Source organism: Gambusia affinis, linkage group LG18, assembly GCF_019740435.1.
Source record: "Gambusia affinis linkage group LG18, SWU_Gaff_1.0, whole genome shotgun sequence".
NCBI lineage: Eukaryota > Metazoa > Chordata > Actinopteri > Cyprinodontiformes > Poeciliidae > Gambusia > Gambusia affinis.
The window spans coordinates 1,267,628-1,283,082 of record NC_057885.1 but is presented as its reverse complement, the minus strand read 5'-3'; the positions used below and the strand labels follow the sequence as shown (position 1 = coordinate 1,283,082).

At 42.5% G+C, this 15,455-nt stretch overlaps 1 protein-coding gene across 18 annotated transcripts in view; it reads right to left on the bottom strand.

Annotated features, from left to right (window-relative positions):
• Positions 1–15,455, bottom strand: part of ank2b (ankyrin 2b, neuronal) — a 174,834-nt gene that overhangs the window by 44,470 nt on the left and 114,909 nt on the right. For 11 of the 18 annotated variants that reach the window (XM_044097114.1, XM_044097110.1, XM_044097109.1 and 8 more), the window contains 7 exons: positions 10,029–10,101; positions 6,407–6,548; positions 5,134–5,145; positions 4,697–4,784; positions 4,226–4,329; positions 3,161–3,199; positions 418–642 (listed from right to left, as the gene is read on the bottom strand). In XM_044097114.1, the coding sequence (XP_043953049.1) occupies positions 418–642; positions 3,161–3,199; positions 4,226–4,329; positions 4,697–4,784; positions 5,134–5,145; positions 6,407–6,548; positions 10,029–10,101 (683 nt within the window). The remainder of the gene's footprint in view (positions 1–417; positions 643–3,160; positions 3,200–4,225; positions 4,330–4,696; positions 4,785–5,133; positions 5,146–6,406; positions 6,549–10,028; positions 10,102–15,455) is intronic. The other 7 variants (XM_044097120.1, XM_044097121.1, XM_044097119.1 and 4 more) reach the window with 3 other exon arrangements.

Sequence of the window (15,455 nt, the reverse complement as noted above, 5' to 3'; positions counted from 1 at the left end):
GTAACTTCAGGCTGTGAACCTTCAATCTTAAACATGTAGTTGATTTAATGCTCAGGATTAGTCACCTCCTCCAGGTCTTATTCAAAGTTTGTAGCTGCACAGTCCGGAATGTTCTCCTCCATCTATGCCATTAACGGTGGTCGCTAGGTAGTGTAGGTACTAATACCTTATATTTTGAAATATGGGTCATTTTCGCACCAAAAATTTTAATTTCAGACCTGTTATGACACAAAGGCTTCAACATGCATTCAAAGGGAAATATGCACTCTAAATGATGAGCACTTCCTTTCATTCCAAGTGTATTTCCAAGACTGACAAACATAATATTACACATTTGTGTAGAATTACTATATTTGTCTGCTGGCATAACTCTTCCAATATTCTGTGTCTCCTTTAAGTCTCCACCTGTAGCCTTACCCAAGAAACTGGGCTCCAGATGGCCCCACCTCGATGAGCCTGCTGGCCAGACCTTCGCCCTCCACCATAGGGGGCATGGTGGCCAGACGGTGTCGTTTCACCAGTCGACAGGTGACCCTTGTTGGGGCACTGCATTTCTTGGGTGGAATGATGATGCGGAGGCCATTATGTCGGCAACCACGCATGGCTCCACCCCTGGCGTCCACCATGAAGCTGACCAGGAAGCTAAAGCGGAACAGGAAATTTTTCACAAATGAAAACATATGCCACTGTTAGCATTTGGTAGTGAGGCCACAGACACCAAAACTAATAGAGTAAGTTATTTTTGTTAATATCTCAACGCTCCCTCTCCATTGTCAAGTCTCACTCTATCCAGTTAATATCTGGTTCAGTTTTAGCCAAGTTGGGTGCATCTCCACTGTCAGTGTGTTCCTGTTAGAGGGAATGAATAAGTGGGAATGTGGAAACATGAGCAAGCTGTGAGAGCGTAGGGTTGCTCTGTCCAGTTGATGCTGTGTGCTTTCTTTTACCACATTTGATAGAAAGGTTTGGACCTCAAGGTTTGACCTTGGAATCATGAATTTGCAGCCATCTTGCCAAATACTACGGATTGAAAATAGTGGTTGAGATATTGATATTTGAGAAGTTTGCAAATATCACTTTCACTCATACTGTGATGTAAATCCAATGACCAGTCAACGAATGCAGTCTACTGTCAATCAAATCGTTTGCACACAATACCCAAGTTGGCGCGACAAATTCCGAAAAGCAAGGAGGATCGCGCAGGATCTACACATGGAGACAAATCTGTCCACAGCTGAATGAGGAGGAACTGACTAAAGCCACACCCAAGTTTTACAAACTGATAAGAGCATATTTTCCAGGGTGTCACCATTTGATTCCAGTTTTGGAGTCAGATGAGGACTCCAAAAATCTGTGGAGGAAACTAAAGATTAGGGTGATGGTGAGGAGGTGTTCTAACCCCAGGTTTGAAGTTTATCACTAAAGACAAATCATCAAAAAAATACCAAAGGACACATACAAAAAGAAGCCCCCTCAGTGGAACTGTTATTTTTAATAATGATTTCTATGTCATTATAATAGCAAAAACACACAATTTCATTATGAAGTGATTTGTTTTTACAGTAATATATATTTGATAATTTATGTAGAAATCATTATTTTATGGACAAAACCAAAAACAAAATTGCTCTTGGGGGCCCCCTGCTGGCCACGGAAGCTCACGCACACTTCATCAGTTATATGAACTGTCTTGCAATGTGCAGAGAGCATCCAAACGTCCAAAGTTCCAGTAGAAGATAAGCAAGTAAAACAATGTCTCAAAAAAGGGCTTATCCTTCAGGGAGAGAGAAAAGTCTCAGTTAACAGATGAACAAACTAAACTGCTAAAATACTTCCCAGTTAGAGGTCTTTCTAACAGAAAGATGTTAAAATACTTTTATTGATTTCTGTGAAATCTCCTCTCTCCAATCAGATAAAAGCCCAGGGGCTGATGGATTCTGTGTATAGTTTTAGAAAAAGATAAAAATCTAAATTAAACTATTACAAGATATGTTTAACAAGTCCTTTGAAGAAGAGGAACTCCCAAAAAGTGTGTAGTTAGCTCATGTGATAGATATTCCAAAAAAGGAAAACATCCAGAATTATGTGCTTCTAATCGTCCAATTAGCGTTCTTAGGGTGGATGTTCAAATACTTTCAAAGAGCTCAAAAGTCACCATTATTTGTTGTTTTCCTTAGGAATCCAACCATTAGTAATTGCTGTCTGGCAATCATCTAATATCCAGGGAACACACTACAAGCTTTTGTTGTATGCAGGTGACATTTTCTTGACATTAACAAACCCACCAAACTCGGTACCTGTGCTAATCAATTGTGTGGAAGAATTCGGTCAAATTTCTGGATATAAGATAAGTTTTACAAAATCTAAAATTAAGCCTCTTGATTTTTCATCTGAGTACAAACCACACCTCCAGCCCCAAAGCTGCAGTTGCCCATGTCACTCATATTAGAAACTGCCACTGATTTTAGGGTCATAATTTCACTGCCTCTGGGAATGCAAAAAGGTTATATGGTTTTGGCAAACTGTATTTGCTAAGACTGAAAATGTTCAATAAATAGAATATTCAAAAACAATATTCACATATAAATCTAGAGCTGAGACTGGTGTCTGTTTTCTCACCACTCATGGAACATAAAGCCTGGGACTCTTTCATGTAAAATGGAATTGGTGCACACACATCAAACTTTTAAATGAAGGAGAAACTGGCTGGAATGATGTTCCATATCACAACAGATGTTCTATTAACAAGAGTTACAAGGCTCAGAATAATGTATCCCCGAAATATGCTGTGAGACACGACAACATGGAGGCCGTCTTGTGGAAATGCAAACGTCACGAGACGGTCTATGAAATCGACAGACGAGTCCTCAGCCTTCATCGCCTCAGTTTTTTCAGACTTTTGCTGTTTTAACTTGTAGCTTCCCGCCTTATGTGGAGGGAAATGAAGAGACATGAGGCCTGCAGAACAATACAGGTTTAAAACTTGGAGGTTTTAGTTCGATTCACAATACTGTGAGCCTGAGAACATGTGAGGCAATGTTTACTGAGGACAGACACACAAACATGCACTTCTCCAAGAGGAGATCACATGTGAGTGGAGGAAGAGTGGTGATGATGATGATCAAGGAAAATGTGTTTAAACCAAGATGCAGAGGGTCACCTGCTGTGGTCTCCATGATCATGGCACGGAGAGGAACGGCTAAAAACAAGAGTCACATTGGGAGGCATTAAAAGTTGAGCAGAATCAGTTTGAAAAAAAAAAGAAAAAACAAACCACGGGAGGAAAACCAGAGCAAGGAAGGAAAAGATTGTTATAGAATTGAAAAGCATGTTTTTGGTTTGTATGTGTAAAGTAATCTGAAGTGACCCAATATCCCATTTGCTGTCAAATCGGATATTTTTGAAGTGGCTGTTCACACTTCCAAATATATGCAACCTGTGTGTGTTCTCCAGTGTTAACGGCAAACGACCTGGAATCGTCTCACATATGCAGTAGAGGGCGCAATAATGTCATACATAGAGAGTGTGCTCAGTATTTTGCCAACTGCCATAAAAAAGAAGAATTGCTCAGTGTTTGCGGAAGTAAACGTGAAGTAAATGATGACAGTCTGAACAACTGTCACCATTAGCAGACGTGTATATATATATATATATATATATATATATATATATATATATATATATATATATATATATATATATATATATATATATACCTTCTAATTGATTTCAATAAGGCGTGTCCAAACTTTTGGTCTTTTCTTGCAAAGTTTAGTGTCAATTTAGTGTACTGCTGTGTATATGTTCAGCTGAAACTGCAAGCTCAGTCTCAGATTTTTGTTTGAAATAAGATGTTCAGACTGAGCATCTTATTTCAGACTGAAGAACAGGTGTGATTTGCATAATAAAATACAGAACAAAAGCAGAGCTGACTGGATATTGTGGAGAATGACAATATCCATCTCCACAACATCTCCATGAACAAGAAGTTCATGGAGATGTCAGACTTCTAACAACTGTTTAGCCTGCACTATAAATACAACTTCAGATCAGACTTTCATTTGAAACATTGCTGCATCCTTTTGTCCTTTTCCCAGATCTGATAAGGCCAGTATGCCTTCATAGAAAACTCTGCATATTTAAGCTTTGGCCTTCACAATTATATTTAACATGGAATGTTTGTGTCATCGTTAACAATTTTGTCCAACATTGGAACTTAGCCTACCCTGAATGAATGGGGCTGGAGGACAAAGCAATATTATCCAGGTTCTCTGTTCCCCAACTCAGTCTGTAGGAATCTCTCTCATTCTCCCTTGCAAGTGATGAAACCTAGAATCAAACAAATATAATTAAAAGTTACTCAGAACATTTGGATATTTTTTCATGAGTCACCCATGGCACATTCTTTCACTAAGTCAAAGTTCCACCTGAACCACAAGACTTGTAGAGCAATGTCCTTTGGGCAATACCAAAATCAAGACGTTAAGCCAGAATGTGCTGCACCATAATTGGCTCTTTGTAGCTGTTAATTTTGAGAGGGTTATGCTAGAGTTGGTTTGACAGACACAGGACATGGACTCCAGGCTGTCAAAGATTGCTAAAGATTGCCTTTAGCAATCTTTTCTTTGTCCTGATTAGTTTGTTTTATAAAAAGCAGCAAGGTTTTGTCTGAAATACTTGTAACCAATTGGAGTACCTGGTGAGAGGTGAGCATCTCGTCCATCATACCATCATGTCTTGGAGAATAGTAGCTATGATGGGTGGGCGTGAAGGACCTCTCTGAACTGGAGCACAAAATATCAGAATAAACCGTCAAACCAGTGAAGGTCAAGAGCAGGGAAATTAATTTCTCTGGACAGAATTGGGTAATTAGCTCAACATTTAACACTAATCATTTCCAACACAAACAGGCATCAGTGTCCAATAACTGACTAGATCATTTTGTGTAGCTGAGAATTAGTTATTTCTGACCTGAGCTCGTAAATTCAATGAATGTCACATTTAGAATCAAATGTCATTCAATGAAAGATCTCACTAAGACCAGACAGAGTGTATGACTGGATCTTCCTCTCTTTAAAATACTGATGTTAGAGACACCCTATGCTGATGCATCAGGCCTGAGTCGGAACATACCTTTGGACTCCACTATGGATAAGTGAGAAGGGATACATGAAGAGGAAGGAGACACACAAGTATAGAGTGTTAGTTCTTTCAAGCTCAGGAAGAATGGAGTTTTTCATAAAGCTCTGTACAAAAGTCTTCAGTCATCACTCATATGTTTATATTTTAGTAATGTTTCATCAGCTGACCTAACTTCTGGACGTTTAGTTCTCCGTTTCAGCACATTTTAGCCAAAATGGCCAAAATGAAGTACAACTTTATGGCAAAAGTAGCTGAGAATAAAAACCCCAATTTGTATTTTTGTGTATTGGCTTATGGTTAAATAGTAACCCTAACCCTACCATGTGAATGATTTACGAAGAGGATATTTTTTTTAGCCATGAGACTTACAATATCTGATTGTAAGTCTCAATGAGATAATGAGACTCATATTCAACACTGTTGTGTCTAAATAGCAGGCAGTTAGGCATCAGCTTAGATGTATGACCACTTTCAGTGACTCCTTTCAATATCATCGTCTACATGTGGAAATTTCTTGCATGCATACAGAACTGGAGGGCAAAAAGGCTATTCTTTTACATCCACAGCAGCACTGACGTGGTAAAACAATTCTGTTAACTTAATGGAACCTGGAGATGTAGGTATCATTTACTGAGTGTAGTGCACCACAACAAAGGAAAAACAATGCACAAAAAACATTAAAGAATAACTCAAAGGAAGGATTAACTTAAAGATGGTGAATCTGTTAGGATTTGTTTTCTATTTCTTTATCAACTTGTTCAGTTTCCTCACTTGTGTGAAGACACACCGTGTACTTTACATAATAGGATCTGCATGAAGAAAGTTCAAAAACAGACAATCTTCAGAATAGAATGTTGTACCTCTCAAAAATCAGATGATCAACTGCTTCAAGACATTCTGGATGATTATAACAAAGTCTGGCTCTTTGGTGGAAACAAACAATCTGAGGTGCTTTGGCACTTTTGCACAGCACTGCATGCATATAATGTACACTGACACAGGACAATATTCTAACAATATAGTAATATAAAAACATATTTAAAGAAGGTGCAGATCCACAGACTTAAGGGGATAAAATAGTGTTAAAAAGGCAAAGCAATGTGTGAAGAAAACATGTTCTCTAGTAGAATACTGCATATGTGACAATGGTGTTGGAACCTTGAGCACAGATTTCTGTATTTCACTTCACTGTATAATAGCTTTTGTCTGAGGTATGTTGTTCTGGATGTAGATCAGTGAAGTTGTGTGGTGAAGCATCTGGTACCTCTCAGTGCGCGCCCCCTCTAGGCTGAAACGCAGGTAGTTCATCCCATCCAGGTATTGTCCTGGCAGGGAATCATCTCCCAGTTCCTTGAGGTCTTCAGGCCTCAGATACTCTCCACCGTCACCTGTCATTGTGTCATCACCTTCAGAAAAAAACGAGTCATTTTAAATCAAAACTGAGTAAACATCTATGGGTCAAAAATTCTATGATGTTACATGATGTTTACATTTTTTCTCATTGTTGTCATTGTTGAAAATGAGAATTGGTTTGCAGTCAATTTATCTGGTTAAATAAAGGTTATATACATTGAAAACTAAAATATGAAATGAGGTCAGTTTTACTTTTGTGATGAGTATATCGTTTAAACTCAGTAAACTCAATATTTAACTTCATCTTATGAAAATCCTGTAGGACTGTTAGAATTTACTGATTTCATTCCCTAATCAACTATATTGATTGTCTAACACCAAACAAATGCATTGATTGCAGCAGCTCATGCACCTTGTGTCATCTGCAACACTGACGCAAAGCTCTACTACTACAAGATAGGGATTCAGGCATCACTAAGTTAAAGACGTTAGGGAAAAGTTTCATTAATCTAAAATAGGGCTGCGGTTTAGAGCAAACAACCATTAGAGGCCAACATCAAAAGCTTAAGGGCCACCGATTAGTATAAAAACTAAAGACTCTCAGAATTTTCTTATTCATGAATATTCATTTCTTGACATTCAGGTTTAAAATAATTAAAAAGGCTAGGGTTTGAATGATGAAGAATTATCTGTAAATAATATCTAGTATCTAGAATTGATTCTTTTTAGGATGAGTCCTTACACTGGGTGTAACCCTAACCCTAATCTTACTGTATTGATGGAATTGATTAACCATCTGGACAGACATCAAGCATTGGCGTAAATTAGTTTGGATCTGTAGACAAAGTGATAAGGAAAGTAGACCCTCAGATTGTCTCCATGGTGATCTGGTCTTTTTCAGGTTTTCTGGTGGAGAACTCTTAACGCCTTTACAGCAGACATAAAAATAGTCATCATTCATTAGGATGTTGCTGAAATACAATATTAATAATAGAAAATAATAATATAAGTGACCCTGGGTGTTTTTAATGTAGTAACTGTAGGTAGGAATCAGAGCTGTTTGTTTTGTAGAGAACCTTGATGATGTTTGTGTTTGTTTTAAATAAGACAATTAACTGAAGCTTGAACTGATTTGAACAAAAGTTTCTATAAATGTGTCTGAATACTGGTGATTTTGACTTCCACATAACTAAATAAAGCATGATTAGAATCTCAAAATCACTAGCTGCATTTCTATTAACCATAAAATTGCTCAAATTGAAAAACTCCTGTTCTTCAATAAGAAGTTTTTGCACTAGGATGAGGTGGTTTTCCAGCCACATACAAGTGGATGTATTTTGCAAAATTGCAAAGGAAACCCTTTTTTCATATCACACAAGTCATGTGATCAACAGCTCTATATTACTACTGGGGAAAACGACAAAGGATAATAGGAAGTGGTAGGAGGATGATGGTGTGTTTTTGATTTTTCAAACAATGTCCAGCTGGCTCCATCAGAACTCTCACTGCATCACACAGCTCATACAAGGTTGTGTGTCATTTGAACACATTGAATCCATAACTCTTCTATAAAATAACCAACTGCAATTTCCCCAAAATGCTGCATACCTAGACACCCTTAGTAGACAGGGCTTGTCACTGAGACTGACTGAGACGCCAAAGTCTCCTCTGATGGCTGATAGATGATGAGCGCTAGCACCATGGCTGAATTATGAATATCTCATGTAACTGCTTATACTGATTGCTGCCAAGATTTTTAGAGACTTATTATGTGAAAAGCTTATTCACAAGTGATTTTAATTTCTTATTTAATGGAAACACCACAATTATGTTTTTTCTATATCAGCAAAAAATAGATGAAAATTTGCATAAATTGGTAATGGAAATGCAGCTGCTGCTCATTTTTTCTTTTTCTTTTGTTTAAGCAGGTAAGGCCTAAGAGAGAAGCTGCTATAATAGAGAGGAATGAGACTACAGGTCCAGGTCTGCCTGAAAGCATATGAGGCCTACTGAGCAAAAAAGAAACATACTGGAATAAGACCCAGATGTTCCCCTGCCCATAGTATAGTAGCTTCCTGAAAGGCAAAAGTAGAAGGTATAACATGTCAAAAATACTCTAAAGAAATCTAAAATGTGCAGTTAGAATAAATACAGCAGTTGATCAAATGTTATATTGATGTAAACAGGAAATAGAGATTGCTTTCATCTGCTGGGGATCTGTTTGTGATTTGGGGGAAAATTTATGGTTGGATATTTGCAATGAAAAAATCCTAAATAATTTAAATGTGCAGTTAGTGGAACATCAGTAAACAGTGATAAGAAAATATCCTGCAGAGCCCTTGTCTGAATAATGACATACATCGGTGTGTTACGGCACACAAAAATCATGGCTTGTGTTGAGACATATCTGGGAAGCTTCAACTGAATTCATTTCATTAAGTTTCAAAACTTAAGAACTAATCAAAAAAGTGGAACGTATACACCTGATTGCAGATTTGGTTGATTTTTTTTTTTTTTACAAGAAACTAAGTACCATAAGCAGACAGTGTCTGGCTCTTGCACCGTTTCTGGTTTTAGTTGTTTTTTTTTTGTTTTTTTTGCAGTCTGTGTTTTGCTTTAGTTATTTCTTGATCTCTCTTTTCATGTTTTGATTTAGATCAGCCTTTGCTTCTTTCATACTTTACATCAATCTTTTCTTTGCTATTTATTTTAGATCACCTTTATTCTTTAATATTCTTTATATTCATTCCTTTTAGAATGATGTTCTGCCTGCACCCCAGTTTGTTTTTCTTGCCCTTCTGTGCGATCTCTCTCTCTCCCTCAGCCTGCCTTCTCCTGTCTCCTCACAGCTGCACCCTGTTTCTACATAGAACTGCTCCATTGTTCTAGTTATCGAGCTCCCAGTATTTAAAATATTCTCTTACTCACACTCCTCACTAGTTTCTTCCATTAACCTTATGTCACCAGGTCTCTGTTTGTTTCCTGGCTCCCTGTGTGTTTCCTTCAAGTTTTGCAAGATGTAAGATAAACACTATTTATGACACAGTAATAACGAGAAACCATGAATATACTGGCAAAAAAACTTGGGAAAATTATTTCAGTCATTTTGTTCAATACTTCTGTCCCTCACTTCAGACGTCTGTCATGATATTTATTACAGGGTATTGACCCTTTGCAGTCACTTAATGACATAGTACTATGTCACTTAATGACTTAGCTGCAAAGGGTCAATAGCCTGTAATAAATATGGTGAATGACAAAAAGTCAACTACTGACATACATAAACAGAAAAATTCTTTATGAAATAGAGGGGAAATTATTGTGCATACCTTGCAATACTTTTATTCCTACGATTAAACTTTCACTCATACTTTTAGAAAAATACTGTAAAATATTCAAAGTAGCATGATAAAATCAGTAATCTTGATTTCAGTGTAATTATTCTACTCGATTTGGAACTGAATTTATTTTAAAAATCAATGTTGTCATCCTGGTTTCTATAGCAACAGACAGCAAATTGCTTGGTGACTTACCTTCTTCATCCGATACATCCAGTATTTCAGTCATGGTTTCAGGCACATTCAGCTTGTGTTTCTCTGTCACCGTCTGTCCACAAAGGGGAAACATTTATGATTAAATGTTGTTGACACATAACACCCATATGTCTCATGGTTTATTAGATAAAACTGCTTACATTTTAACAAAATCAATCCCATCTCTATATACTGCTACAGCATAAATGAACTTATATTAATTACACTGATACAACTCCATACCATCATAGAGTCCGGTGTAGAGCCTAAACTGCCCTCAATCCAACTGTCATGTTCCGTGTTTTTCTGTGTGTTTATTTTGAGTTCCTGTGTCTCAGAGTCTCCGTGGTGTCCTGTCTCCCCTTGATTGTTTCCCAGGTGTGTCTCATTTCCGTGACTACCCTCTGTGTATTTAACCCCACCTGTGTCCTTTGTTCCTCGTTGGGTCCTTGTGGCTAAGCTGTCGTGTGTCGAGCCAGTCGTCTGTTGTCGTCTGTGCTGTCTAGCTGTTTGTCAATCGTCCATTCGTTTCGCCAGTTGCTAACGGTGCTGAACCCTGGATTCTGTTCTGCCGTGCTGCCTTGTTGTTGGACTGTTTGTATTTCGGACTTGCTCATCATTAAATCATCACTTTACTTCTACCTGGGTCTAGGCGTCCTGCCTTACCACCTACACCCGCACAGTTTCATGACACCAACTTTTGGTAATTGGAATAAAAACCTATGATGAAATAAAGATGCTGAAGAAGAATCTAAAATATTTTGACCTTACGGAATAAAATCTTCACACCCAAGATGTTTTCCACTTTTGGTCATATTACAACCACAAACTTCAATGGATGTCTTGGGATGAAGGTGATAGATTGGCACAAAGTAGAGAATAACTATGAAATGAATGAAAAATGACACATGGTTTTCATCTTGTTGTTTTTTCTTTTTAACAAATAAAAATTTGAAAAGAATTTTCATGCATTATTATTGCACTGCGAAAGAAGCTGCAGGTCATTTTTTATGGGTTGTTTAGCCTACCAGTATTGCAATTTTTACTAATTTTTCTTTGTAAACTGGTTGGAGAGCATCTGAACAGAAAGTTGTAGATCAATTAAATAATTGTGACTCTCTAAAGAAAAGCATCCCACAGCAAGATGCCTGCATAATTTTTTTATTGTGGGGAGACCATGTTCGGGGTGATGTGAAGTATTCCATTACACGTGGAATGTTTGTTTTGGAACAAAAAGTTCCTTGTTGGTCTCTGAACAGACCGCCTTCTTAAATTTTTATTTTCCATTCATCCATCCATTTTCTTTTGCTTATCTGGGGTCGGGTCGCGGGGGTAGCAGCTTCAGAAGGGAGGCCCAGACTTCCCTCTCCCCAGCCACTTCTTCCAGCTCCTCCAGAGGAATCCGAAGACGTTCCCAGGCCAGCAGAGAGACATAGTCCCTCCAGCGTGTCCTGGGTCTTCCCCGGGGCCTCCTCCCGGTGGGACGTGCCCGGGACACCTCACCAGGGAGTCGTCCAGGAGGCATCCTAACCAGATGTCCGAGCCACCTCAACTGGCTCCTCTCGATGTGAAGGAGCAGCGGCTCTACTCTGGGTCCCTCCCGGATGACTGAGCTTCTCACCCTATCTCTAAGGGACAGCCCAGACACCCTACAGAGAAAACCCATTTTGGCCGCTTGAATCCGTGATCTTGTTCTTTCGGTCATGACCCAAAGCTCATGACCATAGGTGAGGGTGGGAACGTAGATCGACCAGTAAATCGAGAGCTTCGCCTTTTGGCTCAACTCTCTCTTCACCACGACGGACTGGTACAGTGCCGGTCGCTGCGCCAATCCGCCTGTCGATCTCCTGCTCCTTTCTTCCCTGAATCTTGAACAAGATCCCGAGATACTTGAACTCCTCCACTTGGGGCAGGACACCTCCCCAACCTGGAGAAGGCACTCTACCCTTTTCCGGCTCAAGACCATGGCCTCTGATTTGGAGGCTCTGATCGCCATCCCAGCCGCTTCACACTTGGCTGTGAACCGCTCCAGCGAGAGCTGCAGATCACGTCCCGATGAAGCCAAAAGGATCACATCATCCACAAAAAGCAGAGATGCAATCCTAAGGCCACCAAAACGGATCCCCTCAACACCTTGGCTACACCTAGAAATTCTGTCCATAAAAGTAATGAACAGAATCGGTGACAAAGGGCAGCCCTGGCGGAGTCCAACCCTCACCAGAAATGAGCCCGACTTGCTGCCGGCAATGCGGACCAGACTCTGACACCGGTCATACAGGGACCTGACAGCCCGTATCAAGGAGCCCGGTACTCCATACTCCCGGATAACGCCCCACAGGGCTCCCCGAGGGACATGGTCGAACGCCTTCTCCAAGTCCACAAAACACATGTAGACTGGTTTGGCGAACTCCCATGCACCCTCCAGGACCCTGCTGAGGGTGTAGAGCTGGTCCAGTGTTCCACGACCAGGATGACTACCACACTGCTCTTCCTGAATCCGAGGTTCGACAATCCGACGGACCCTCCTCTCCAGAACCCCCGAATAGACCTTGCCAGGGAGGCTTAAGAGTGTGACCCCCCTATAATTGGAGCACACCCTCCGGTCCCCCTGTTTGAACAGGGGGACCACCACCCCAGTCTGTCAATACAGGGGAACTGCCCCCAATGATATTGAAGAGTCGCATTAGCCAACACAACCCTACAACATCCAGAGCCTTAAGGAACTCCGGGCTGATCTCATCCACCCCCGGGGTCCTGCCACCGAGGAGCTTTTTAACCACCTTGGCGACCTCGACCCCAGAGATTGGAGAGCCCAACCCAGAGTCCCCAGGCTCAGCTTCCACAATAGAAGGCATGTCGGTGGAATTGAGGAGGTCTTCGAAGTACTATGCCCACAGGCCCACAACATCCCAAGTTGAGGTCAGCAGCACACCATGTCCACTGTAGACAGTGTTGTTGCTGTACTGCTTCCCCCTCCTGAGACGCCGCATGGTGGAGCAGAATCGCCTCTAAGCCATACAGAAGTCTTTCTCCATGGCCTCTCCAAACTTCTCCCACGCCCGAGTTTTTGCCACAGCAACCACCCGGGCCGCATGCCGCTTCGCCTGCTGGTACCCATCAGCTGCTTCCGGAGTCCCACAGGCCAAAAAGGCCTGATAGGACTCCTTCTTCAGCCTGATAGCATCCCTCACCGAAGGTGTCCACCAACGGGTTCGAGGGTTGCCGCCATGACAGGCACAGACAACCTTGCGGCCACAGCTCCGATAAGCCACCTCAACAATGGAGGCACGGAACATGGTCCACTCAGACTCCATGTCCCCCATCTTCCCCGGAAAGTGTTTGAAGTCCTGCCGGAAATGGGATTCCGCCAGACGTTCCCAGCAGACCCTCACAACACGTTTGGGCCTGCCAGGTCTGACCAGCATCCTCCCCCACCACCGGAGCCAACTCACCACCAGGTAGTGGTCAGTGGACAGCTCCGCACCTCTCTTCACCCGAGTGTCCAAGACATACAATAACAAAGTTGATCATCGAACTGCGGCCTAGGTTATCCTGGTGCCAAGTGCACATATGGACACCCTTATGTTTGACCATATTGTTCATTATGGACAATCCATGATGAGCACAGAAGTCCAACAACAGAACACCACTCGAGTTCAGATCGGGGGGGCAGTTCCTTCAAACCATGCCCCTCCAGGCCTCACTGTCATTGCCCACGTGAGCACTGAAGTCCCCCAGCAGAATATGGGAGTCCCCAGGAGGAGCACTCTCCAGTACCCCCTCTAGGGACTCCAAGAAGTGGGGTTTTTTGGTTTTCTTTGTGGGTTTCTTTTTGTTACTAATCGCCGTTCAGCCACCAGATAGCGCCAGACTCGCCTATCTCTGGAGTTGGGTGTCGTCATCTGGCACACCTGAGTTTCATCAGCTCGTCAGCAGCCTGTACAAGAGGAGCGGACTGCCAACACTTCGACGCCCGAGTGTTAGCCAGTAATGGTAGCTACCTCTGAGCCCCCTAGAGCCTGTCTCTGCTTTCCTTGTTGCTTTGTTGCTTAGTAATCTCCTCGTTGTTTTTTGCTCGATCTTCAGGTGACTCCCCGAGACGCACTGAGTCCTCCTCGTGGGGATCAAACCTGGTTTTTCTGGACTAAGACCTCCTCGTTGACGCCGTGGAACTTACCCGCTGGTCGCCTGAGCCACATTCTCTCCTCAACCGTCTGATCACAAGTCCTCCTGGATTTTCCTGGTTGGCAGCCACTCCGTTCCTCCGTACCCGCTGCATCAGAGCCTACCTGTCCGCCTTCCTTTACACTTCCTCGTTGCCGTCTGGATTTTTGTGGCTGAGCGCTGGACCACCTGGACCCACAAAGTGGCCAAGACCCCGGACACCTCAGCAGATCCTCTCAAATATTGAATCCCCGTCTTACAAGTAAGATTATTCCGATTATCAATAATTATTCCCGTCTCCGACGGCATTGAACTCATCCTCTCCCCATTTTGCTTCCGACAGTGAGCTGAGTTTTGTGAGCCCATTTCCTCCCTGGGCTAGATCCGTACCATCTCTATTTCTCCCTTATTTTGTGTTTAAATAAATTCATTTTATATTACATCTCTCTCCTGTGTTGTGTTCTGCATGTGGGCTAGAAACATTGAACCCACCATGACAAGAAGCGTGGGTAATCTGAACTGTTGTTCGGCCTGTAAGCACAGACAACAGTCAGGACCCGTCCCCCCACCCGTAGGGGGAGGGAGGCTACCCTCTCATTCACTGGGGTAAACCTCAACGTACAGGCGCCGAGACGGGGAGCAACAAGTATGCCCACTCCTGCCCGACGCCCCTCACCTTGGGCAATTCCAGAGTGGAAGTATGTCCAGCCCCTCTCAAGGTGACTGGTTCCAGGACCAGAACCATGCGTCGAGGTGAGACTGACTATTTCTAGCCGGAACCTCTCGACCTCACACACTAGCTCCGACTCCTTCCCCACCAGAGAGGTGACATTCCACTTCCCAAGAGCTAGCTTCCGCAGCCGAGGATCGGACCGCCAGGGTCCCCTCCCTTGGCTGCCACCCATCACACAATGCATCTGACCCCTTTGGCCCCTCACAGGTGTGGTGGGCCCATGGGAGGGGGGCCCATGTTTCCTCTTCGGGCTGAGCCTGGCCGGGCTCCATGGGCAAAAGCCAGATGCTCGCCGTCGTGCCCCCCTCCAGGCCTGGCTGCAGAGTGGGGCCCTGGTGACCGGCGTCCGGGCAAGGGAACACGAAGTCCAATGTTGTTGTCCATCATCAGAGTCTTCAGGCTGCGCTTTGTCTGGTCCCTCACCTAGGACCTGTCTGGCTTGAGTGACCCTACCAGGGGCATGAAGCCCCAGGCAGCATAGCTCCTAGGATCATTGGGGCACTCAAACCCCTCCACCACGATAAGGTGGC